The 27,587-nt window shown below is 33.3% G+C and overlaps 2 protein-coding genes across 4 annotated transcripts; both read right to left on the reverse strand.

The window, feature by feature from the left end:
• Window positions 1–372: 372 nt before the first annotated feature.
• Window positions 373–24,475, reverse strand: jp (junctophilin). Of its 2 annotated transcripts, XM_085207782.1 has the most exons (8): window positions 24,070–24,475; window positions 12,350–12,561; window positions 10,440–10,717; window positions 7,479–7,652; window positions 6,311–6,645; window positions 4,482–5,958; window positions 2,033–2,239; window positions 373–1,745 (listed from the first exon to the last, which is right to left on the reverse strand). In XM_085207782.1, exons 1-8 carry the CDS (start codon window positions 24,297–24,299, stop codon window positions 1,659–1,661), a joined length of 3,000 nt encoding a protein of 999 aa, XP_085063908.1. In that variant the 5' UTR covers window positions 24,300–24,475; the 3' UTR covers window positions 373–1,658. The 2 variants fall into 2 exon arrangements, with proteins under 2 accessions (XP_085063908.1, XP_085063914.1); XM_085207788.1 differs by lacking the exons at window positions 4,482–5,958; window positions 6,311–6,645; window positions 7,479–7,652; ... (1 more) ...; window positions 12,350–12,561; window positions 24,070–24,475 and adding an exon at window positions 3,087–3,304.
• Window positions 24,476–25,800: 1,325 nt separating this feature from the next.
• Window positions 25,801–27,270, reverse strand: LOC146541367 (putative palmitoyltransferase ZDHHC24). 2 transcript variants are annotated; one of them, XM_085207819.1, is made up of 3 exons: window positions 26,994–27,095; window positions 26,846–26,879; window positions 25,801–26,796 (listed from the first exon to the last, which is right to left on the reverse strand). In XM_085207819.1, the coding sequence occupies exon 3, from the start codon at window positions 26,792–26,794 to the stop codon at window positions 25,952–25,954; it is 843 nt and encodes a 280-aa protein (XP_085063945.1). In that variant the 5' UTR covers window positions 26,795–26,796; window positions 26,846–26,879; window positions 26,994–27,095; the 3' UTR covers window positions 25,801–25,951. The 2 variants fall into 2 exon arrangements, with proteins under 2 accessions (XP_085063945.1, XP_085063937.1); XM_085207811.1 differs by lacking the exon at window positions 26,994–27,095 and adding an exon at window positions 27,178–27,270 and having other exon boundaries at window positions 25,801–26,879.
• Between the last annotated feature and the right edge of the window lie 317 nt (window positions 27,271–27,587).

Below are 27,587 nucleotides of genomic sequence, written 5' to 3' on the forward strand. Positions count from 1 at the left end.
GATTAAAGAAATTTGAACCAGTGCCTCTTGGAAACCGTCCAATCGCTCTGATCACCAAGTCGTATCGTTCTTATCATCTTATTGAATAATACTAGATGACTATTTATGTTAAGCTTAGTGGTAACCAGAAGTTAAACCCTTAGTATAAACGTGATGTGAATTAAAATTTCGACAGAGGTAGAATTTTCTAGAGTAGGTACAATTTTCTAACATTTTACTTGACATCACTCTTGTAATAAAGCATAAGTATTGTCACTAAAAATTTTGTAAAATTAGAAAATATATTGAACCTTACCTCACTTTTATACTAAGGTTAAGTTTTTTAATTAAATATTTAGATTTGAAAGTAGGATAGAAAAAATAAAATCTGAATAGTTTTGTTAAAATATTTTATTTCTGAAACGTAGATAAAATTGATACAAGTAATTAAAACTCTTAAATATAACTTAAAGTTTTTACATAACGAAGAAATTGCGAAAATTGTCTTATTTTTAATATATGGATTTGCGCGTTTTCCCACAACTTCCGTAATTGTACAGCGTGCCAACAATCTCGCATGCACCCTTTAATTAATAATCTCATATAATAAATAAGAACAATTAAATTTTTCTTATACAAAACTCTCAAATACTAGAAATTGACGCCATAGTTACAACATAAAATTATAATTATATAAAATTGAATATTAATTTTCGTAGAAGTACCTACTTCATTGTACTCTATGTTTAATATTTAAGAAAATAATAACAAATGTTTTATCCTTTAATAGCCCACCAAACAGTACAAATTCATTTATAATTTTTGATGATAGAATAATTATTATATGTAGGTAAATTATGTACACTAATGTTTCAACTCTCACTAAACGTTACTTTAAAATATTCTCTTATTATTAAGAGCAAGAAAATTTAAAATTTCACCTTTTAAGGGAATTTTTATTAAAACGCTTCAAAATCTTTTATAAAATATGAAAATATAAAATATATGTCGAAACAAGCAAATTATATTTGAACGATAACAACTTTTAAATTCCGTAAAGGTCCTAAAATTATAATAACCAAAGTGTCGATAGTTTAATCTATATCATTTATTTCAATGATGTGGAATTGCTACGTAGTGTAAATATCTTAGCTTGATCGCTATTAATAAATGTCTCATTATGTTCCTGGAACTTTGTACGGTCGCCACTAATTGTTATGTTCCGTTGTTACATTTATTTACTTAAATGAAGTTATTTAATAAGGCAAGCGTTTAACATTACAGAGAGCAAACCTACAATATGCAGGTTCATAAGATAATCGTGCTCCTTACATTCGAAGTTTCGTCTAGTGGTCACAAAAATCTCACTCTCACATCTTTAGAAATTATATTAACTGGACATGTGGGGCGTTTATGCACTTTATTTCATAATTTGTCTTGTATTTCACACTTTCACAACTTTATTTATAGAAGAATACACTAGCAAATCGAGGTCCTTATCGAAAAAGTAAATGTTTTGGATGGTACATTGTGGTTGGGTGCTGTTCGATGTAATTATAATATATTCTCTGAATTAGCATCAAGCATCGTTTTCCTGGTGCTTATATTTTTTTACAAACATTATATACACGAGTGTCGTTACACCGAGAGAAGAGGCGCGCGAGCGCCGCCGGCCGACGCTACGTGAGCAGCTTGAAGAACATGATCCCTAACGAGATATTTATAAACAGTACTAGGATCACCAGCTGCTGTCGCGAGAACCAGTCCTGAAAGGAAACATATTTTATTATTTGCTTAATAGTGATATTTTACCGTATAGTGTAACCAGATATTTGCTGTCAAGCCACTCCGTTCTCAGCTTTATGCTCGAATCCGAGAAGAATTCAACGCCGCAGCTTGTCCTGCCAGCGCGGTGAAATAATTTTAATGATAATAATTACAGTTTTCAAATTATTCTAACACAGACCCTGAACGTCTCTATAAAAGATAGGTACATATCTTAATATCTATGTATCGGTATCTATATTAATTCAAGGATATGTGAAAATTGTACCTTGACTTGTGGACTGACTAAATACAAGAGGGGATTGGCTCTCAGCTTCTCGGACTCCTCGTGCATGCGGCGCACCTCCTCGCGGCGCGCGGACCCGAGCGCGGACACCTCCTCGCGGGACATGCCCCCGCCGTCGGGCAGTCGGGGCATCCCTGCGACGTCGGGCAGCGACTTCTTACGTTGCAGCGTTTGTGGAGTGCTTAACATCTGGAAATTATGTTTAAATTTCAATATTGACTGGACGACGGGTACCTACCACTATTGTATAAAAATTTGTTATAGGTACATATAGTATGCGCCTACTCCTATATAATACTCTTTTTAAGTGCAAACATCCGAATGTAACGTGTGCCAAATTAATAGTATAGAGCATATTAGGTACCATTGATTTATTTATGTTGACGAAGAATTGAAAGTGTAAGTAAAATCAATTCTCGGTTTGAAATCTATGCCTACGACTGTTACCATAATATATCTGAATGCTTCGTTTATCACGACTTCATCGCCGGTTTGTGAGAACACAGAACCAAGCCACTCGTGGAAATAAAAAATACATTAGTATTTTAAATTTTAGACAGTAAAAATATCTATATCTGAGTAAAATCATATATTCTAGATAGGTACAGACTTCTATATTGCTTACTTTATTTTCTATAAGTTAAAACATATTTATTAAGTCTGTCAGTCCGTCCAATAAGTCAATAACAATGAGAAATTAAGAAGTCAATAACTTTCTGTGTTAAATTGTAAAAATTTTAAATATGTCAGTCTACCAGAAAAAATGACTTTTAAAACGTTTTGAATGACGAATTATCGTTAATGGAAGAAACGTATTTCTAGGAAATTAAAAGAAATAAAAATTGTATAAAAAGTTATTAGACCTATTATTATTTCATTATATTAATTAAATAAACAATAGTGTAATATTTAAAAATTAAATTAATATCTTATTTGAATAATTAAATATTTTGAGAGATATCATACATTAGAGAATTTTAAAAATATAAAATATATAAAGAAATATAGATAGGATATATCATGTTTTACGTGTCACCTCTACTGGAGGTACATTAATCCAACTCTCTGATGCGCGGCGAGCCAAAATAGCTGGCGAACACATAAGATCCTCGTCTTCATCCTCATCAACTTGATACCACATTTTGTAATAGAACAATCAAATTAGTTGTATTATATCGTACAATTATTTTATTATTTACACAAAACTCACTCTACTACTAAAATGTATCACTTCTTAATAATTGGAAATTAATAATTAACTGAAATTGCAAAATACTCAAACTGCATTGGTAGATTTGATAAAAAAAAAAATGAATTGATAATATCTATTTATATATTTAGCGAATAGGTGATGCACGGAAAGCGGCGGCGAATGACTGTCTCAAATTAGAAATAGATCGGGCTGTCGAGCCGAGCTCAGCCGCCCACCGCCTACATAGCGAAACGTAAACGCGCGCCCACCGATCTGTTCGTATACTATACAGACCACCAACATATACCTACATACACTTTTTATATATTACTGAAATAGATGTACTAACTATGTTTGTATCGTAAAATACAGCATCGAATGGTACACCGTAATGACACTAGCATTAACAATCTCTTTGATTGTAGTGCCAATTTGAGTAATTATAAAGATTACAAAACGCCTTAGGTAGGATTTAGGACATTAGTGATTTGCTATGATAAAATTTTATATCTCTACTAACTAGAAATATTTAGATGGCAGACAATTGCTGATAATTAAACAAAGATATATCTTGCACGTGTCGGTACTAAGTGAATTTTATGTGAATTAATGTTCTATTTTAATTTGATTTCCCCATAAAACGAGCTCTATTAGTTGAGTCTGTAATATTTTAACGACATCTATACCAATATACCTAAATCTTTTTAGATTACCGAGTTTTAAAAGATTTTAAATGTTTATTTACGTAATTGAGCCAAAATATATAATGTGTCATGAAAGGTTAATTCGTACTAACTAAAATAAAGAAAAATCGTATATTAAAAAAAATACAGTCTAATTGATAGAAAACCTTTTTCTTTTTCTTTTCTTACAGAAGTCTGTTAAATAAAATTAATTAGTATCTCCATGATGAACTTACCGAAATATATCTATAAAAAATTAACATGTTTAGATGTTAAAAATTTCGTAAATAAATTGTAACTTCTATTAATGTTTTGCATGATGTAGAGAAAAGTAGAAAAGAGAAATAAGAAGCAAGTCCTAATTTTTTATTAAGTGCTTGTTTAAAATGCAATGAGCTAATTATAATGAATGAGTTTGAATGAAACTTTTGTTATTATTATACAGCTGAGGCATAAGTTGTCACACGCAATTAATAAATTAGTAAAAAAATGGATTTTTATTATTTTAAATTTCCTTTACAAAGTAATAATAAATTAATAACTAGTGAATACTCACTTTTCGTCCGCCGCCACCTCCTCCCGTTGGTGCTGGAGGTGGTGGTGTTGAATTTTGTGCTACAAATAAACTTTCTGTTCTTTTAGGTTGGTATGGCGACGGTGAAATTTCTTGCCCAAGATTTCTTTTTCGCAGAAGTGAATCTTCAAAAGGCTGATGTTCTCTCGAGGATGCACGAGAAATAGAACCTCGGCCAGAAGCCAAGTGACCATTACCGGCTGGAGTTGCCGCTCGAGAAGGTGGACGTGACGTAGTTATTGGTTGGGGAGCAACGGATCCAGCTCTAGATCCACCACTCGGAGGAACAGCCTCTACAGATGGCTGTCTCGATCGTCTGCCGTATCTATCTACACTAGAATCTCTACTTGGGGGTCGTTTGTAATGGTCGAAATAGTCAATAGATGGGCGCGGCCCCTGTTGTCTTAAATCACGATCTCCATTCATAATATCTTGGTCTGTCGCAGCAGGTGGTTGATACGAATGTTGATCCATGGCTTGTTGGCGATATAATTGTTTATCCGGTGTTTGGCGATAACCTGGTTGATTTACTGAAGTTTGTCGATACATTTGTTGTTCAGCTCCTTGTCTATGCATTTGTGGGTCTATTGGTTGCCTATTTACTTGAGAGCTCATACTTTGTTGATAACCTTGAGTATCCACATTTTGAGCTTGTCTGTCTAGGGCGCCTTCCGAATGTACAGTACCTGTACGTAGCTCATTTCTTCTATAAGCCGCCATACTACTATCGATGTATGTTTCGCCTTGTGGATCATTCATAGGTTGCGCTAAAATACTTTGTCGTCTGGAAATTCCTGGAGGTGCATTCCAATCCTGAGATGGGCGTTGAGTTGAGGAAGGTCGTATGGATGATGAAAACCGACGGTTTTGGTTTGCATATTGTTGATTGCTGTCAAGGGCTTGTTGTTGTGTTAGATAAGGTGAAAGTGGTGGTTGGTTTTCTGGCATATGTCCGCTTGGTGGATTATTTGAGTAAAGTTTTTGGTTTTGCGTTTGACTTTGTAGACTACCAGGACCAGTCCAACTGTCCTGATTAGTCTTATAAAATTGTTCGTAAGGAGGGTTCACATTTCTGTCATCCGTAATGTAACTAGGATTATTAGGATATCTCTGATCCATTGATTGGCCTGTGTTGTGATATTGAGTAGAAGGTCTCCTTGATGACACAGCGTTTGGTACTTTATTCATTTGAGGAATATGTGAATGCATCGGAGGGATATGATTTGGAATGCTCTTACTGTCCATTATCTTTTCGGTCTCTTGTGTAGGAGGTATAGGATTTACTTGTTGTTCATAAACCTTTTGCCTATATTTCTCTCTTAATCCTATTCGGTCAAAGCCAGGGTGCTTAAAATCGGGTGCAAACTGCTTGGCAGTGGTTTGTGCTATATCACAGTCTTCTTTAGCTTGGTCTGCTGCTTCATCAGCTTGCTCGGCTTTCCCTCTGGCTGTAGCAGTCCTGTTAAAAATCAACATTAATAGCTACATTTACATTTTATAATTATGAATATTATTTCGAAAATAAAAATAAAGGTCAATATATTAACAGAATAAAATTTAATGGTTCATAACGATTTTAAAGATCCACAAATTAAGTATCTTCATTTTTATATTTGGATATAGTAAAGTGCAAGCATTATTAGCATATAATTTATATTGCAAGATATATACACACTTATTTTTCATATTTTATATATTTTTAACAGGCTTATAATTTTTTTTCTACTTTATAATTTATATTTTCCCTAAAATTTATTAATTAATAACAATAAGCTTAAACTTACTCTTAATTAATTAAATGTTACACTGACCTAGAAATAGCTATATCGGCCTTTTGTAATGCTATTTTAGACGCACGTTGTGCTGCATTCACTGCTGAATCAACACGTTCCCGGAATTTAGCCGAGCGCATTAGAAACATATGTTTGCGCTTTTGGCTGGTGATGAGCACGTTGTTCTTGTATTTGCCTTCCTCTCTTGTGCCGTCTCGGAACGTCGTCACACCATATCCGTACTTCCTATTCGCAAACCACTCGCCCTCATAACGGAGTCCATCACTACGTTCACTCACACCGAATCCAGTACGTTTATCGTTTTTCCATTCGCCCATATAAGTTTCCGTTACACTTGCATCTAAATGTTCATTCTGGAAAAAAAACATATTCAGTATAACGGCGCTACTTCAAAATATCAAATAAATATCCAAAAATAAAAATGTGTTAGGTACAATTATGTATCTCATCTTTCTCATTTTTTTTTTCATAAATATATAAAAAAAAGAAAACAATAACCATAAGTAAGGTAATGTGTGGAGAACGTTACAATTATAGAAATCATTAAGTAGAAAATCAGTAAATCTTAGTTCAATACTTTATATGGATATTACGTAAGTGAAAACTGAAATAAAATATTTTTGTATACAGATATCTCATGTAAAACAATTAATCATTATTATAATTAATTGTTTTAGTAAAATTTATATTTTACATATCTCGGTAAAACACATACTTACTCGTAAGTTTTAAAAATGAGACTACATCAACGTTTGGTAACAATAATTAAATAGTTGGTACAATTAAATTTATCAAAACAGAACTTCTTACATTTAGTCAGAGGAAACACTAGTGTTAAACATTCCGTTCTCCACTTTCCGCCGAATTACATATTGAGTGGCGGAATTCAACGCCGCGCTTTGTCTTGTACGAGCACTAATAAATGTGATATTTAGAAAAACATATATAAAAAAACACAATTTTGTACAAAAATGTGTATAAAATATAATTTTATTTACATATTATTTTCATGAAAAAATTAAATTGCCAAAGTCTTTTAGTACCTATTTACGACAATGTTTTTTGATACACGTTATTCTTGATTCCACTAGAAGTGCAAAAATTCCTTCCCCATCCCCATACATTATATAATCCCTTCCCCATACATTATATAATCGTAAAAGAAAATATAATATGTATTTGTTACCTCTACAATGAAGCTGTTATTCGAGTTTGTATGTAAGGAGACTCTGGTGGTAGCAGAATGTGTGCTCTCGACCGATGACACCCACGATGAAGCGGATCCGCCTGAGCCGCCTGACCGCACCGACCCAGTGCCGCGCTTGTCCAGCTCTCCCGTGCTGCGTTGCTTTCGTATTCTCTGCAATTGTTTGTAGCTTTTTACTGTCTAATATATAAGTGAAAGAAAGTGTAAAGTTTAAAGATTGCTTTATACTAATCTATACATATAATAAAACTGTATCTCATCGCTGTCTGTACATCAATGATATATGAAAAAAATCTATTATTGGGGGCATTTATTAATGTAATAGAACCTAAAAAAAATATTTTTAAATTTTAGTCTGTTTATCAGTCCGTTTGTTCATGCTAATCTCAGAAATGGCATAACTGATTTAAAGGCAGTTCTCACTGTTGTATTGTGGCAAGTTTTCCATAACATTTAGCGTTTGTTTCATATAAAGTATTTCATGCGTCAATATTGATACTAAATAAATTATCGAACATTTATTTTAATTTTTCACAAGTCAGCGGTTTACTTTAATTACATCAACATATTGCTTAAATATTCTACGCTACCCATAAACAATATGTCATGGTAACATATTGTTTAGGGGCACGATTAGAAGATTTAAATAAACAAACATTTTTGATTTATTTAAATCTTAATGTAAAAATGTACAGTTTTAGTGGGTTTATAATCAACTGTATATGTCATATCAATATAGAATTAAGCAGTTTTACCAACGTCCAAAGAGCCTGCGGCAGCAAGACCTTAGTTATTTTATAAACCTTATAGTTTCTCTGCGCATATATAATACAAAAGAAAAAAAAAACAAATTTAATTAAGAAATATAAAAAAATGACCTTTATACTTTTACGAAACTTAGGCACTATTTTATGCATATTATTTACTTAATAGTTGCAAAAGTAACCACTAACTGAATTTCTGAAATTCTTGCTGCCACAGACTTTTCTTCTATAAGCTTATTTAGTACCTATACATACTTATAAAAGGCCGATGAAAAAAACTTCTAAGTATCATTATTTAGCTAATAAAATTAAAATTTTATTCATAATATTTATCCTAAATAATTTACTGACCATTTAGTAAATTAAGAATAGAGCAATAAACTGTAGTGATTGATAAATTGTTTGCTAAGAAGTCACAGTGAGTCACAATTATTTAAATAATACAATTATTTCAGGCCAGAATTTCTAAAGTTACAGCGTTGTAAATGTTTCACCTTTTTTTAAATTTGCGAGTATTTATGTATGTATGTATGTGTATGCATAAATGTATGTATGTATATGTGTATATATTTGCCCATTTATATATTTTATTTAGTACTCAGATTTATTTAGTACACCTCCTAATTTAATTAATGCTCTCCTCTATCCAAAGGTTGCCTGGGAGAGATTGCTGGCTTAGCAATAAGGCCGCCTATTGTAATGTTTTTTGTATCATTATAAACACATTTGTAATTAATTATTTGATGTGCAATAAAGAATATTTTACTAAGAATACTACTACTACTTTAAGAATACTTTACTGCGATGACCTAGAGATACCTCACGGTATAACACAGACTCTTTACTATCATGTCCGATTGCGGGTAATGCGGACTGTTTACATTCCGATTTGACTTGTAAAGTGGTTTGCAGTTAATACTTTAAGTGTTTGTTAGCGCATACATTAATGATAGTAGAGGGTTTTCAAAAAGGACGATCGAATAACAAAAGGATGCGTTTACGCGATATTCGTCTAAGAATGATGATTTAGCAGCTCTAATTTTATAGAGATTAAAAAAAAAATCAGCTTCACGCTGTATCCCGCGCACAGCAGGGTAGGCAGAGGGAACTCAATGTTAAGACACTCCGTTCCCCAGTTTTTGCTGAATTCTGGAGGCTTTGCGTGTTAAGTGGCAAAACTCAACGCCGCGCTTTTGCCTCAACACCAGAGCGGAGAAATGGAAATATAAACGTAAATAAATATTTCACTTCCTCGAGTGGGCATCGAACCCACAACCGTCGCGATACAGTCACACCCTTCCACCCTGCGCCACCACGGCGCAGGGTGCAAGGGTGCAGGGAGATTTAATGAACGTAAATTTGTTTTAGGGCTCCTTTAAATGGAACTATTATAGATTTGTTTTCTGTCTGTCTGTCCGTCGTAACTTTACAATCATGTTGTTCAGAGACTTTTAGGACTACACAGTTAAAACTTAGTAAGTTGGCTTGTTATGTAAATGAATTTTGTAAATCGCTTTACAATTTTTATATTAAAAAAAATATACGGATAAATAAAACTAAAACAATAAAAGTCTATATATGAGGGATGTCTTTATCTAACATCTTTATAATATTATATCATATGATATTGAGATTTCTAAAACATTTTTTTTTGTTAAAATCATTCGTATGGGTTCTTCAAAGTTGAAAAATTGAGTAGAATTGAGAGAATCTACTGATTTCATAACTTTCAATATTTTTTTAATGGTTAGTTAAAAAAAATCAGTTAAGTGCGAATCGGACTTGCCCACTAAGGCTTCAGTACCAATTTCATGATTATAGGTCAACATAATTTACAACTTATAAAATCGCATTAACAAATTCGAGCTTTTACGCATCGATTTTACTCTATTTATATTCGCCGCGTAATAAAACCCTTGGAGTTCATTTCAAATTAAATCAGTGTATATGCCCACAAATTTAAGTTTGTAAACTTTTATAAAAAAAATTATAAGTTTGTACTTCCCGTTGACCATCTTGAAATTGGTACGGAGGCCTCGGTAGGCAAGTCCGACTCGCCGGTTAACCGGTTGTGAGAACAAGCTGATGTTAAATTAACATCACAATAACATTTTTATGCCTGTGACATCGGGTACTGACGTAATATGTATATAAAGTAACTACATATGAAACTTACAGCAAATAGTCCCTTTTTAGTTTTTTCGACGAGAGAGCCTCGTCTGCCGGAAGGTTCGTCAGAACTTTCCTTAAGAACGAAGCCTCCTCGAGCGTCGTCCATGCGAGTAGTCCGTCGATCAGAGGGATCCGGCGTGCCCGTCGCCTCCGCCAGTGAGGAGAGGGAGCCGCGGTGGTCGCGTGCACCCCCGCGGTAGTGTGACGCCAAGCCGAAGGGTGCCGACGTCCGCACTCCGTACCCATGTCTGAGTCCTCGCATCCATTGTCCTTGGTATGTTCCTGTACAAAAATTATTTTGTTTAAACCATTAATTTAAAAGAACTTTCTCGTGATGACGCATCACTGAATCTGATTACTAGGAAGAGTCAGTGTAATTGATTTCGGAAAGTATGAGTCTTTGATTAGGTGACTAACACTAATGAATTTTGAGACATTTAGCTTTTCCTAATAGCATGAAATAAGGCGTCGTCATTATTGTGTGGTGAGGCGGCGCGCGCGGCAGGCGTGCCTGCGCTATATTTAACCAGCGAGGGCCGCGGATAGCGGCGCGTGCTGCAGGGCCACTTCATACTAACCGTTTACTTATTAATCCCATAAAAAAATCAAATGTAAAACGGTCACTTACAGAGATTTTTATATTATTATTAGCTACACGATGTATCTCACTTTCCGCCGGCGAACTCAACGTCGCGCTTTGCCTTCTTACCAGAGCGAGAAAATGGATATAAAATATTAAATCTATCTAGAATTTAATAATTATACCTTTATATATAAATAAAGAACATAAATTTAATAAACCGGATTTAACGCCGTAATAAAATTGGATGTTTCTACTAAATCTAACCGGAAGGATGGACTGGGGCATGGCAAACTTTTACTAAAATTCTGTATCATATTTGTTATTTTATGAATGACAAATCTTTATACAATCGTGACTCAACGAACAGGCGTCAAGAATCGCATGACGTTGTTTCATGGTAATGTACGGCACGAGCTGTATTACGCATTACTGAGTTTTGGTATTGCTTCAAGGTGGAATAATATTTAAATTACTCTAATTGTTTTACTTTATATATTCATAAAATAAATGTAAGCCATGTACTTATTATAATTATGTTAATAATTCGCTTATATTTATGTTTTGTCTACGTCGCTATACCTTTTAAATAATAGATTCATTTCCTTCGTGACTTTTAGTTGAGTTTAATTATTTGAATATTTGCAATGCATAACAGATAAATAATAAAGATATAAATAATAAGCTATATACGCACAACATAATACGGGTGTAAAAACATATATATATATATATATATATATATATATATATATATATATATATATATATATATATATATATATATAAGTACCTCACACACCAGTGCGGCCACGTATTTATTTTCCAAGCACAAACATTGCGCAAAGTAGGGGGTTTCTTTTTAGTTCACGCAATCATAATGTAGGTCATTAGGTGATATTCATGTAGGTTATTATTAGGTCGACGAAGCGGCGAAGACAGATTTAAGTTATGTTTGGAAATATTCATGTGTATAGCGTGGAAGCCATACATTCTAAATTATAATGAAATATCATTATTAATATTTTTTTTATAATAAAATGAAGAAGACACAATTTATATGTCCAAGGTATGTTTTTTATTTATCTTTATAAATCTCCTATAAGTAAAAAAAAAAGGGAGAGTTACGTTTTACCTATATACCTACGTATATATATACAGTATAGTATAAACATATCGCGTGCCCTTAAATATTGAAGCAGACTGGCTGTAAAAGATTCTAATAATGTTTAATTGTTCTGATTAATACAATATCTGAAATACGAACTTCATGGTCATGTAGACTAAAATATTTTTGTAGGTATTCAAAAAATTTGGCAATGAGTCTTACTTACCGCCATCGGCGTATGTTTCTGATCCGTATCCATCTTGGAGGCCATTGGCCCATGTGCCCTCGTATTTTGCATTGCTTGTGCTGCTCTGTCGGACGCCGTAGCGCCCCTTGTAGCCCTGCGTCCACTCTCCTCGGTACAGCCAACGGTCGCGCGTCTCCACGCCCAACCCGTGTCTTTTGCCGTTCTGCCATTGTCCCTCAAACGAACTGCCACTGGAACCAGTGAAATTATACTTTAGATTTTAGTTAGAGAATAATTTATAATTTTTATACTACTATTTCACGGACAATAGATCTTCAATATTCACACAAAGTAAACATTTAGGCACGTTTTATTAATCAAACTTTACATTGATTGTTGCTATTCGATTTGATATTTCGGTACTTCTACTATTAAGACCTCGTTTTCATGTATAGATACATCTCTTTTACCTGTAAAACTTGTATTACAGTGTAGAGTTGTGTTAGGTAAGGGTTCCTTATGTTTGTCAAACTATCGTCTTTAATGTGACTCGGCGTTCAGCACCAGCGTTGCCAGACGTCCCGAGAAAATCGGGACATTACGAAGAGTAATATACCATTCACAGGGAGCATAATACGTTACGCCGCGGGCTGAAATTCATGTAACAAGCTCGTTTCGAACTCTTCGTTCGCCCATGCTATAGATTTGCAACGCAATGCTTATCATGAAGATTAATTTTTGAGCATTCCCGGGCAAAGATTGATAACTTTAATCAAATATACTTAACCATGAAGTAGGCTGTAGAGCTGTAGAGCTTACTACAGGGCGGCCACAGTTCGTAGAGGTAGACCATGCTCTATCACGTTTCATTATCCGTAATGTCGGTCAGTACGAATCATACGGAAAATAAGCTATTTTCATTTAATTATTGTAAACTATTTTCCACTTCGAGGAAATTACTTCATGTTAAATTTTTTAGTAAGAAATATGTTTCTAAAACTCTACATTAGGTTGTTTGCTGAATGAACTGTAAAAGGTTGCTCTGTTGCTCTTTAAGAAACCTATTAAAAGATCATGAAGTAACTTCTTATTTTGAATAAAAATATTTGAATTTTAATTTAAATTTTCGAGTATTATAAAAACCAATAACATTACCTACTATCAATAGAAAACCGGTTAAGTGCGAGATGGACTCGCTCACCGAGGCTTCCGTACCCATTTCAGAATTGTAGGTCCACGGGAAGTACAATTCATAGTTGACAAACTTAATTTAGCGGGCATATGCTAAGTGCATTAAAAAATTTAATTAGTATCCTATTAATTTTGATTCCCTTTATAGTGTCGAAATACGCGATTTTTTTCTATTTAACGCTATTATTTTTTATGATTTGACCACAAAGGTATAGTTTTAATTTTTTTCCTGAACTAGTACTACCTGTAGATGTTAGCTGCCAAATTTCATAATTCTAGGTTAACCACAAGTACCCTATTAATTTTGATTTCTTTTATAGTGACGAAATATGCGATTTTTATGATATAAACGGTCATATCTTATTTCTAAGTAATCGTCTATTTGTTCCAAAATTATTCGGAAAGAGTTTCTACGTAATTGCAATTAGTGATATTTATCACCCAATAACAATACTTCACACGAGTAACTGCCCCCGGTTGAAACAATTCCGTTGCTTTTATAGTCTTTTTCACCTCTTTTACACGAGTTTGCTAAAACTATTATAAGTATCAATGACTGAGAAGTAATTAAATTATTATTCCTGATTACAAAATTCTTCAAACTTAACATATGTACATCTGACGAGTGAATACCTAATTAAATTAATCACAAAATCTATTTGTAAGAATTATATCAGATGTCAACATGTCTACGGATAAGCGCTGCCTGGGCCAAATGGCGGGAGGTCACTGGTGTGGTCTGCGACCGCAGAATACCGCCCAAGCTCAAGGGGCTGATATACAAGAGCATCATCCGACCGGTTCTTTCATACGGCAGCGAATGTTGGCCGGCACTATTTCGGCACACTCAGGAGCTTCACGTCACGGAAATGAAGATGCTGAGGTGGATGTGCGGCGTAACGCGGTCTGACTGCATACGCAACACATTCATTCGAGGTAGTCTTGGGGTCCGTGACGTAGCGGATAAGCTCCAAGAGCGTCGTCTGAGATGGTTTGGCCACGTTACGCGCCGGCCTCCTGGACGCCCAAGGAAGCGCTGGCTGGATGTCGTGATGCAGGACATGAGAGCCAATGGTCTAACCACCGAGGACGCAAAAGACCGTGCAAAGTGGAGTAGGTTGAGTAGCAGGGCAGACCCTGGCAATAGCCGGGATTAATGTCAGGAGGAAGAAGAAGACCAACATGTCTACAGAATTCGAACATGCTACTGAAGAGACGATAACGTATACATAGATACAATACATATTTTAGTAGTGTTGATTTTATATTCTTCACAAGTAGGTAAGTTAATATTCTCACTTGTCAGTAGTATACAGGGTGGAATTGTCAGCGCCACTTTACATAAAACCACAGTTTTAACTACTCTATAAAAGCCTAATATAATTCGGAAAAAAAATAATTCTCAAAAATGAAAAAGTTTTTTTTTCAAACAAAACAAATAATAAAATTATCGTTTTAAAATAAAACGCCATTTGTAAAGTATAACATAGGCACGCACACACTTACCTGTCAAAGCGGCAACGTCGCATACGTATGTGTGCGTGACACGAAATACAGGTATGGATAAAAATCGTGAAATGAAAAAAAAATCCTACGTCCAAACCGTTGAGGTACCTTGATTATTTTTTTTAATATTGAGTTTGAAATATTTTACCCTATATGCAGTTTCAGTAAAAGAAGCGCTGCCTCTTCCACCCTGTATAAATTAGTGAAAACATAGTAATTATTTATAAGATAGTAATTATTTAAAAGCTGTGGAAGCGATCCCGACTAAATTGTATCCGGGACTTGAAAAATTTCAATTAATTTTAGATGAAACAGGTTTTTTAGACTTGTTTTTTTAACACAGGGTGAAATTTGCCAGGCGTGATTTTACTGTTAAACATTGTATATTAAAACATTCTTATTTGTCAGATTTAAAAGATTGTTGACGATATAACGATTATAATATAAAAAAACCGGTTAAGTGCGAGTCGGAATCGCGCACCGAGGTTTTCGTACCGTTTTAAATTTGTAGGTCAACAGCAAGTACAACTTGTAAAAGTTGACAAACTTAAGTTTGTGGGCATGGGCCCTCTTTTTATATGAAAAGAACTACAAATATTAGTTTGATATATAATTGTCCGTCTACGGGAGGTATCCCCTAGATTTTGATTAGACGGCAAATAAAGTTAACAAACTGTAAGTTGATGTTTCCGTTGACCTACAATCATAAAATTGGTACGGAACCCATGGTGGGCATGACCGACTCGAACTTGACCACGGAGTAAGCAGACAGAACGAATTGTTATAACTATTTTTCAAAGAATGTATGAATATATAGAAAGGTAGGTAATATATATTTTGAATTACTGTTTTAAAATATTTTATTCAAATCTTTTTATTTATCTAAATTTACTACTACATCATAAATATATGTAATTCTTGAGATATTGAATTAAAAAGTATTTTTGCTAAATATATGCAAAGTTTTTTAATGAGTTTTTTAATATGTTTTTCATATTTCTTTACAGATAGATAGGTACTTAAATATTACATTTATATGTACCTAATTAAAATATCTTTACCAATTAGTTTAGTATATTGTGATTCATGGCTCGTGGCTTAAGTAATTCTTGTAATACTTTTCATAATTTATTAAGAGCATTTAAGCAGATAGATTTAGAACCATTTTTTTTATTTATGTGTAGATAGTGTCATATAAAACATATGGTTACACTAAAAGCACTTATCCGGTAATGGCTTGTTCAAAGATATGTAGATTAGCCACGAAACCCCTCAATAAATCTTGATAATCCATTGTGCTATGCGGAAAAATTAGGAAGTCATCACGAAAATAAAACAAAATAATATTATGTACGTAGGTACATAAATCAAATAATGAAAAACTATATAGGTAATTTACTTACTAGTAAATTTATTGTAAGTAGTATTTATTTTCTTAGGATGTAGATAAATATGTATGTATTTGGATTGGCCCAAGAAATTTATAACTTAACCTTACAAAAGTTTCACAAATTAGCTTTCAACATTTTGTTAATTGTTATTGACTTTAGAAGGTTTCCTTTGCGAATCGACCAGTCTTTTAAAAAAAAATAACTAGATATACATTTTCAATGGAGTTACGACGAAATTAATTTAAAATTATAATAATATTTAATTTAATATTCATAATTATTTTTAATAAAAAAAATAACTAAATGAACCATCATTATTTCCTAACTTGGTGCTATCGTAGCTTATTTAGCATATTTATAATCTGTAGTTATAAGAAACGGTTAGTTAACAATTTGTTTTTGTATTTTAAAATAGACTTATATTTTAAAATGAGAAAAAGAAACAGAGAGATGTGGCGCTAGGCTAGTATTAAAATAGCTCTCTGATTCGATGATGATTATATATGTTGTTCGCCATATATCAAGAATTCAATTCAATTATATATATTGTCAAGTCTTTTAAAGAAGGTTAACTTTCGTTGCCATTTTGAAGAAAGGAAATTTACATGTGTGATTTGATTTTACTACAAATAAAATAAATTGTTATACAAAAAGACGAACAACCGAATAGAAGTATAATGTCTACAGTGTCTACATTAAAATGTGTGACTATAAAAATACCTAAACGCGCCGTAGCCTACCCTAATATTGAAAGTAAGTATATATATTTTTTACGAATTTAACTACAAACAAAACATTATTATTTCAACCTTGATGTAATGAATATTTATTACGTCGAAATACAGTAGATAGATATTCCGAGGCTCAATTTGTTTCGATTGAATCGTGTCATATACTTATACCTAAACATGAAATTACCTCTTACAAGCTGCACACGCACATATTATTCCTAGCTAACAAGCCAAGAACTCAAACATCAACACACGTACCCTAGTGAATAACACTGAAATTCCTTTCAGTTTTTATTAGTTGCGGTAAGATAATGGATTGGTCTGTTCTACACACGAGTACGGGCGTACCAAGTCGAGTCTGAACGCTATTTATAACGTAGCAGTTACATACGAGTTTTCTGTGGCACCGTAACTGAATATTGCAAGTTGAACTGTTACATTCTGAGCCCTAGAGAATGGCGACCTTGGACACGCAATTCGAAATTTCGTTGTAGGTGCGTCTCATTCATGTATCGGTATTATATACTAAAATAAAGCTACATCCTTGTAACTTATAATCCAACTATAAAAAATATTTAAAAAAATCTGTTAGTTATACATTGTGGTATAAAAATAGCACACGGGTAAAACAAGTGAGATGCGCTTGACGTAGAGTGCTTCTGTACTGTACCTTGTTGTAACCTACTTGTCCTTATTTTAGAAATGCGGAGAAAACAGCCGTTCTGTTACGTGTCTACCTTCTACGTATAATATGAAAATATTAATCTTAATTTTAAATCAATTCATTCTATTTCATTAGCCAAAAATGTTTAGATGTGATAGCAACTAACAGTGGAACTTGGTATATAGTTTGCCAGCCAATTATCTCATAGAGCAATGATAATATTTATTAGAAACGCATTTCTTCTGTAAAAAGTATAATTTAAAATGTAAGCAAAGCCGCAAATTCAGTATCTGAACTACATGACCTACAAGTTGGCTACAGGCCGCCACCGCCCACGCGGCTGACGCACCTTGCCTGTCACGCAAATGACAATGGTGTAGGCTCAAGTCCGACATTACTGAGAACAAAAACATCAGTTTACGTTATAAATTTTCCATTTGCCACATGTTTGTGATTAAATAGTTTTTAAATGTTTTTCAAATATACCGGCAACGTTATTATACTTTTAATAATTTTAGTTTAGTTTATGGTTTAAAGTTTTAAACATTAATTATACCCACATAGTAAAATTATGGGTAACTTTTTGGACACGAACAAGCGAGCGGGACAAGCGAGTCAGGCTCGCTCACCAAGGGTTGCGTACTAACACGGACGGACGGACGTCTTGAGCTTTTTCTGAAATTCAAGCTTAGCTTAGTCAAAGCCCTTTTGTCTGGCTTGAACTATCATAGGCTTTACTTCCAAATTTTGCTCCCCTTTTAAGGCTATTATTTTTTAGGATTTAATGTATAATTTCAGATTTTTCCTGAACTACTACTAACTGAAGATGCTAGCTATCAAATGTCATAATTCCAGGTCAACGGGAATTACCTACCCTATTAATTTTGATTCCCTTTACAGTGTCGAAATACGCGTTTTTGCGACATAATTTGACAGAATTTTTCAGGAAATCAAGGGACTGTAGATCTGAGTATACTACGTACCTATTTAAATATAATATTTACATGTTTAAATACCATTTTTAATTCCAATTATAACTTATGACCCAGCTAAAGTAGGTTGGGTTTTAATTTAACATCATTTATACAGGTGGAAGAGGCAGCGCTTCTTTTATTTAAATTTCATATAGGGTAATATATTTCAAACCCACACGTACCGTAAGAAATTAAACAAGGTACCTCAACAGTTTGGACGTAGGATTTTTTTTTTTCATTTCACGATTTTTATCCATACCTGTATTTCGTGTGACGCACACATACGTATGCGACTTTTCCGATTTGACAGGTAAGTGTGTGCGTGCCTATGTTATACTTTACAAATGGTGTTTTATTTTAAAACGATAATTTTATTATTTATTTTGTTTGAAAAAATAACTTTTTCATTTTTGGGAATTATTTTTTTTCCGAATTATATTAGGCTTTTATAGAGTAGTTAAAACTGTGGTTTCATTTAAAGTGGTGCTGACAATTCCATCCTGTATATTTTAACCTGTCTTCTATATAGGAACGCGTTGTAAAGTTTGCATTCTATTTAAGCTTTTAATTATAATATAAAATAATATGTCATATACAATTTGACACGTGAACGTGACAAGTGAAATAGAAAATTATATTTATATTACACATAAAACCTATTACAAACTTCTAATTGTAGTTCACTTCATACAAAATGAAAGTATTCGTTCCTAAATTTAAATTTCTCAACATTTATGATATGTGCTTCCCGTTCTTCTATAATTCTGAAATTGGTACGGAACCCTCGGTAGGCAGTCCAACCCGCACTTGACTGTTTTTTGTTTTGTTTTAATTTCACTAACTATATATATTTGTTGAATTAATTTGTAGCTTCATGATTTTTTTGTTGTTTTTAATATTTATAAACTAGCGACAGAAAAAATGTTAAAAATTAGATTTTAAATATTTTTATTAGATTCGAAAAGTGCTCAATATAAATTCTATTTTTGTTTAGTGTTCGCTATCTCAAAAAAAAAATCCTTATGAGATCACTTGAAATGAATATCAACTATTCAGTTCCTCAGAGCAAAAAAGAAAACTTCGAGTCAACGCAAAGATAAAAAGGAACATTTGTTTCAGGTTTAATTTTTCCCACATAATGTATGAAATCCACTGCGTTATCCAGTCATATAAAATGAGTGCATTTACAAATTTAAATTTGTGAAGTTTTATAAGCTTCATTTCCCGATTGAAATCATTTGGATCGAAACCAACGGTGCGTGAGTCCGACTCACACTTGACTGGTTTTATTTTATCTAAAAATCAATAAATAAATCAGCTTCATGGATTAATAATTTATATAGAAAATATAGTTCTAAAACTTAATTAAACTAGCTATCATAAATCGATACTTCCACTCTTCCAGGTTACGTTTCATATTTTACAAAGGGGTTTCAAATGGTACCCTGCTTTATCTTGCAAGCTTATGCCGAGAAAAAAACGGCTAAAAAGATTATTTTTTTTAAACCTAGAAATATTGCAAATATAATTTCATTATAAATACCTACCTACAAATGATAATGACAAATGGAGTCGGAGAACGAGCTAACACTAACGTTTCAAAGCAAATTGGTAAAATAAAGAAATTATAACTACGATATGAGAGAATAAGAATATAAAAGAAAGAACAAGAATCGAAAGAACTAGAAGGAAAACTAGTTTATGCGGTGGCTGTCTTTAAAGTACTAAAGAATAAACGTTTTAAAAATTTTTTATTTAATTTATAAAATTTTTTATTTTTTAAAATTTTAAATTTTTTATAAAATTTTTTTTTTAATTTAAATTATGTGGCATTAATAAAATAAATTATTGCATAAGTACATCATATGATCATACACACAACTGGTGGTAAATGGAACCAGAAACCATAAACATAACCTAAAAACTAGAAAATAATATTTTCATTATTTTATGGACTACACAAAAACACTGAACAAAAACTAATAAAATTATTTAAAAAAAATCCCATATTATCACCGAAGACTCTAAATATAACGGATTTGAATAGTACCTACTTAAATATTATAAGAATTAAAACATATATTTTCACATCTATTTTTTTCCTTTTTTGTAAATTTGTACATATATACTGTAGGAATATACTTACTTCTGAAATTCGTTTTTAGTTTTTTAGGGTTCCGTACTTCGAAAGGAATAAAACGGAAGCCTTATATCCTATAAATTTTTTGTCCGTCGTTTTTGTTCACTTTGTTGTTCGTCTGTAAAGATGTTATCAAAACCTACTGGGTAGGTACTTGCCGTGGACCTATTGTTATAAGATTTAGCACAAACTGAGAATTTACAATACAAGTAAAGGAAAAAAATGGGAAAGGTGAAAATTTATACATTTTTCATAAAAATAAATTATTGCAAACTTATAATTTTCCATAAAAAATAATAATTGTAATTAATTTCGTAGAAATGGAGTGTATAAGTCTGCAAATTTATGTTTGTCAACATTTATAGTTAGGGAGGCGAAGCAGCAAACTGTGGAGTCACTCGAGCGTCATGGAGACCTATTGGGTTGCGAAGCTTAGATGATAAGAAGAAAAAAATGTCATATAAAAAATTTCGTTTCACCGGTGGGTTGAGGGGTTATCGATTTTCAAAAATGTAAAAAAAAACTGTTCCATGGACATACTCGAGCGCGTCAGATATTGATATCATCAACTGCCTACGTCTTCTTAAGCATGAAAATATGTTAATCTGACAGTTTCCGTGGTGGAGGTGGTCGTACGTAAGAGTTAAAAATGGCAAAAAAAAAAATATTATCGAGCGCGTCAGATTTTCTAAGGGGGTGTTAAGTGAACCTAAAAAAAAGCTCTTATGTAATAATCTGACGATTTGGATGTGACGCAAGCTCGTAATCGTTGTTTGAAAATGCAAAAAAAAATCGTCATCTTGAAATACTCGAGCGCGTCAGATTAAGATATATATGGTTCATCTTCATGCCCTAGACGTGATATCTCAAAATCAGACGATTATCTGAAGGGACTTGCTTAATCTGACAATTATTAATATTTTTTTAAACCAATACAAGAAACAAGTCAGCTTTACGTTGTATCCCGCACACAGCAGGGTAGGCAGAGGGAACCTAAGGTTAAGACACTCTGTTCCCCACTTTCTGCCAAATTTTGAAGGCATTGAGTGTTGAGTAGCAGCACTTAACGTCACTGTTTTGCCTCGACACCAGAGCGAAGAAATGGAAATATAAATTTCAATAAATATTTCATCTCCTGGAATGGAGATTAAACCCACAACCAGTCTGTTTTACTGTCACACTTTGTGCCATTGCGCCACGACTGGCCTCAATTTTTTTATTCATTGAAAGCAATCAATAGAAAAGCTCAAGAAATAGAATGTAACTAAAAGAATGTATGTTTGAAATAGAATACTCGTATTTATAAAAAAAAAGTACAAAAAAAATTTTTTTTTTCAAGTATTTTTTTTAATTTATCATCTTCATTGATGAGTTAGGGACCAATAAATAAAAAAAGAGTGCGATAGGAATAGAAATACGGTGAGAGGAATATATGCAATTCTTAGGTATATTATTAAACTTTATCAATCAATTTCTATTACTTCGGTTTGTGGAATTTGTCAGATTATATGTTTTTCGTAATCCTTGAATGATTCCCTTCAAAATAAAAAAAAAATTAGCCGCGCTCGAGAATGTCCAGGTAACGTTTTTTTTTTACAACTTTGGAGCCCTCTCCCTCCTTTGCGTCACTCTCAAATTGTCAGATTAGTGGAATATACACGATTTAGCATGTAACTAACTTACCCTATCTTAATCTGACGCGCTCGAGAATGTCCGATGATCAATTTTTTTTTACTAATCTGATCCTTTATCCTAGACGCGCGGCCATACATAGGAAGCTCATATTTGGTGGAAGTACGTAACCGAGTACAAGGAATCCCCAGTATCTTAATCTGATGCGCTCGAATGACTCCACAAAGTCCCCTCTTCGCCGCCCCTACTATTACATGAAGTACTTAACGTTGACTTACAATCCTGAGATTGGTATGGAACCCTCAGATGGCGTGTCCGGCTCGCCCTTGACCGGTTTTTAATTTATATTTTCAGTCTATTAAATTTCAACATCCATTACTTGTCTCATTTCTTAAAAAAGGCGATGTTAAAGGAAGTATTCTTTTTTATATTGACTAAAAGCTATGTAGAGTTTTCAATTGTAATAATTTTTCTATATAAATACTAAATTTCGTAAGAACATTAAATAAAATAAACCTAAATAAAATGAATATTTATAAACAATTCGAAATGTTTTTCTCCGAGTATGACATCCGTAATCATAATCTAGAACCTAGCCTACCTACTGTTTTAATATTTACACTAAAACAGTAGGTACACCGGTTTATGTAAAATCACAATGTCGGGAGCTCCCTATTTTGATGGAGCAACGACCCGCTGAAAGTGGGTTAGATGGGAGCAGGCGTCCGTCGAGATTTATAGGAAGGTCTGGCACAGTAACGCATTCTGCCAGAGCCACGTACTCACACTGTGATGTCTGTATAACTCTAGCGTAGGTAAATATCGATAGCCATTAAAAAGATAAAAATAATTTCATTTAGTCATTACGGGAGCTATTGATGTAGTTTAGTGTCATTAAGGTGCCCGATCACGCAAAATAAGATCACATTAAACGATTTAATGTGATGAAAGTTCATAATTAGGCCATAAGAAAATTAAATTCACCACTAATTTCAATTATAAAGCGTACAAAATATTACCTTTGTAAGTATGATGTATGAATCACTATGCGTTTACTTTATACAATATTCTTTAATATTCCTATACGGAAAAGTAAAACGGGTGATAATATAAGTAAATAAGTTTTAGAAATGAGATGAAGATATCAATTTGTAATCACATGTCTGTTCCCGTGACTGGGGGGGGGCACCAAGCAGCTGCATCACATTACCCTCAATTACTATTCATAAAGTGCGCTTTGCTTCACCATGCGTTGTGAGATCGTTAATAGATGCGTCTATAGACATGACAACGGGTCAATTGACATCGAGGCCGCAGCATCGCGATACCTACTGTTATCACTTATCGTTATCAGTAGCTACAGATCGATATGACTTTTCTTCGTGGTTCGACCATTCGGCACTTTCACCGCCGTTACACGCGTTTTCTAGCGAAACACCGAACTCAATTATTAATAGCAGACTATTTTTGGAGCGGCTTCGGACGCGGATCTCGGGCATGTGCGAGGCCCGGGCGGAGACACTATCTCACCTGGGCCAGGTGTAGACGCCGGATACTTCGAAACCGAAGTGCCAGGAGCCGGCGTACGCCCCTTGTCCCTTGGGGCCGGTGCACACTCCGTGGCCGTGGGCCTTGCCGTCCTCCCACCCTCCGCAATAAGTACCACCATCGTCAAAGTCGAATCGGCCACCGTTGGGGCCACGCTGCGGGGGGCTTCCGCTAGCGGCGTGCGCGGTGTCGGCTAGCTCGCTCGGCTGCATCACGCGAAACCGTGGTGCCGCGGAGGGGAGGGCCTCCCGCGCGCGCCCTCCGCCGAGCTCGCGGTATAAATAAACATCAGCTGGGCATGTCGCGCCGTGGCGCGCGGCCGAGTGAACACCCCTCCGGTCCTGCGCGAGCAGCACTGGCGGCGACGCGGCCGCCCGCCCTCCGCCCGCCCGCCCTGCGCACTGCTCACAGCGCACTCTCACACCAACGCCATGCGTTCAGCGTTACTATTGTATTATAGCCGCGCTATTGTTTGGAATAATTATCTCAATTAGACAAAAAGCTTTATTTACTTTTTAGGACTGCTATAATTTTAAATCTTGCTTGATAATCGTACTATATGAGATAATTTAACAATTGATCATAACATTATGAAAATAGTGTGGCCGTCGTGGCGCAGGGGCACTGTGTGATTTTAACGCGACGGTTTTGGGTTCGATTCCCACTCGTGGAAACAAAATATTTACTTAAATTTATATTTCTGTTTCTTCGCTCTAGTATCGAGGCAAAAGCGCGGCGTTGGTTTTAGTCACTCAACATGCAATGCCTCCAGGATTTGGCGGAAATTGGGGAACAGAGTATCTTAAGAGTATGTTACCTCTGCCCACCCTGTTGTGTACGGGATACAGCGTGAAGCTGATTTAATTTTAATGTTTAATTATTAAATTATAAGGTACTCATTAGCAAAGTACCTATGACATCATAATTTAGTAATTATGAAGAAATTATTAGAAAATTTACGTAGAATTTCTTTCAAGGTACTGTTGATATGTAATTATTTATACATTATATTATTTAAGGAAAAAAAATAAAAATACGGTACCGTATCTACACATATTTTTACATGAGAATGAAAACAAATTTATACGAGTTACATTATTTGCAAAAATTACAATACATACACGATTTTATAAATGAATTGGTTGTCTTATAGCGAATATAATATTACTTTAATATTAATAAGCAATGTAAAAAATATTTGTAAGGCTTGTTTACAAAACAAACTTTGAGATTTTGTCAATGCCCTTAGGAGTCCCCTTTATTATTTTAATTTTTTTGTCTTCTACATCTTAAATGTAAGTATCATTTTTATTTTGTTACATCTTAGTACATTTATAAATCTATAGTCATCAATCTCAACTTTTTGTAGACTCCGATAGAATGATTAAATAAGGATATGCTAAATCAGAATAAAATAAATAGTATCATAATTATAAACAATTTATTAATGATTGTACCATTACATCTTGAATATCTTTTAATTAATTATATAACTTATAGATAACAATATAATCATTCCAAATACACTGGATGGTGTAATTTAAGGCTACTCTTAATAGTGGCAGTGAATTATGGTTTGCAAAACATATAAATATGAATTATTTGTCTTGAAAATTTTTATTATTTTTATTAGAATTTTAATTAAAATTGTTGTGCAATTTTCACCAACAGGCATACTTACAAAAAGTTTTTTAATCCTGATATATAAATATTTATTATATTACTGTACATATTGCTTGCATTATATATATATATATTTCCTGTGCAAACATACCATTAGTTAATATATAATATCTATGATGATATTTATGTAAAAAAATAGTACATTTTAATATATTTGTCAACAAAATACAGGATTGTAAGATTATTTGTGTTTATCTTCAACAACCCATTCTAGACCATTGCCAGGTAAATCACTTTGAATAAATGGAGAAATCCAAGCTAAATACCATCTGTGACCAAAAACTTCCACTAAATTAGATTTTAAACCCTTATCAAAAGATATGCTTTTATTAGCAGGTTTAGTTTCAGGTGTTATTTTACCTCTTAAAAGGTTACTCAAGTGATATATAAATAGAAAACCAGTAAATGCACCTACAATGAAATTTATTTCTACTAAAAATACATATAAACTTTCCTCTCCAAAATCAATTACAAAGCTAGCTAAAGGAAATACAAATTTACCAATTATAAGGCCATGATTCCATTTAATAAAATTACTTAAAAATACAATATTATAATAAAATGAATACACCATAGCTATAAATATATATAATGTAAAGAACATAAAATATCTGTGATTATAATAACCAACACAACAAGCAAAAAATGTGCAATGATGGTCTCTTTTTAAAATACAGACGTCACATGTATCACAATGCCACGCTCGAGGTGGCCGAAGGCACTCACAAACGCTGCACAAACTCCAGTCTTGCTTATATTCACTTTCCATAATTTTACCCTTGATGCTTGTATTTGTAAACATGCCATATATCATATTACCAAGAATATTAAGTAAAAGAAATGTAGCACATACATAGTGAACTATATAAGGTATAGTCCAAATTTCCACCACAGTTGGTAGCACTATGCAGAGTTCAAAATATACAAAACCTGGTACTAAAACGAAAACAATCATGAGATATACACTGTGTTCCAAAATCCTCTTCCATTTTTTATTTTTTATTTTTTGTAATGTGAATAACATATTATTTATTATGAGTTTTAAAGAAAATGGGTAGTATATTTAAAAATAACATCGACGATCTTCCTTAGAAATTATTCATACTTTACTGAAAATAAGTATACTTCAATTATAATATAAGATAGAATATAATTATTATATTACGTATATATACGACAGTTCATTTGATTTATATTAGACATTTGATCTATATTACACTTACAGACAGGTAAATTTATAGGATATAATAAAAATATTTTAATAAACAAAATTCCATATTAGTCTTGACAACTGACGTTGACTTTAGTAATTTAGTAGTTTAGTCTATAGACAATTTGACGTACCAAGGGAATCACGTGCTGGTTTCTTTTTTTAATTAGTGCATGAAATTAGAATGTCATACATACATCTTGAAGCGGATAATCCTGTAACTTCTTATGATGGACCTACTGACCACGTATTAAAATACAAAACCCTGATATTAAATTATATTACTTCTTCTTCTTCTTAATGTACCTCTCCAACTAGTGAAGGTTGGCAGTCAACTTCGCATACTTAGTCCTGTCCCTAGCCAAATGAATCAAATTTACGGCGGTCAAATGAATAAAGTCAATAAAATTATATTACTACCTTAGGAAAAGGTTGAATGTCCTTAGTTGAACTTGCGCTACTTTGTGCTCCAAAAAAATTGTTTATTTAATATTACTAACGTTGTGTTCAGTCATAATTGATTTTATTATACTGTGATTAATCATGAACAAGTCTAGTGTATCGGTAAGTAACATGGACTTCAGCTTTAAACAGATAGGTTCGTGTA

This window comes from Heliconius melpomene, chromosome 1 (genome assembly GCF_056956725.1).
Source record: "Heliconius melpomene rosina isolate 202511_hmr_F chromosome 1, ASM5695672v1, whole genome shotgun sequence".
In the NCBI taxonomy this organism is placed as follows: Eukaryota; Metazoa; Arthropoda; class Insecta; order Lepidoptera; family Nymphalidae; genus Heliconius; species Heliconius melpomene.

What these genes read in the sequence shown, in the direction of transcription:
- jp (XM_085207782.1), bottom strand. Translation starts at nt 24,299, where the DNA reads ATGCAGCCGAGCGAGCTAGCCGACACCGCGCACGCCGCTAGCGGAAGC. An exon ending in GGCGTCTACACCTGGCCCAG is followed by an intron (nt 12,562 to 24,069) that starts GTGAGATAGTGT and finishes CACTGGTTCCAG; the next exon opens with TGGCAGTTCGTTTGAGGGAC. An exon ending in ATAACAGCTTCATTGTAGAG is followed by an intron (nt 6,646 to 7,478) that starts GTAACAAATACA and finishes TTTTTTTTCCAG; the next exon opens with AATGAACATTTAGATGCAAG.
- LOC146541367 (XM_085207811.1), bottom strand. Translation starts at nt 26,794, where the DNA reads ATGTTATTCACATTACAAAAAATAAAAAATAAAAAATGGAAGAGGATT.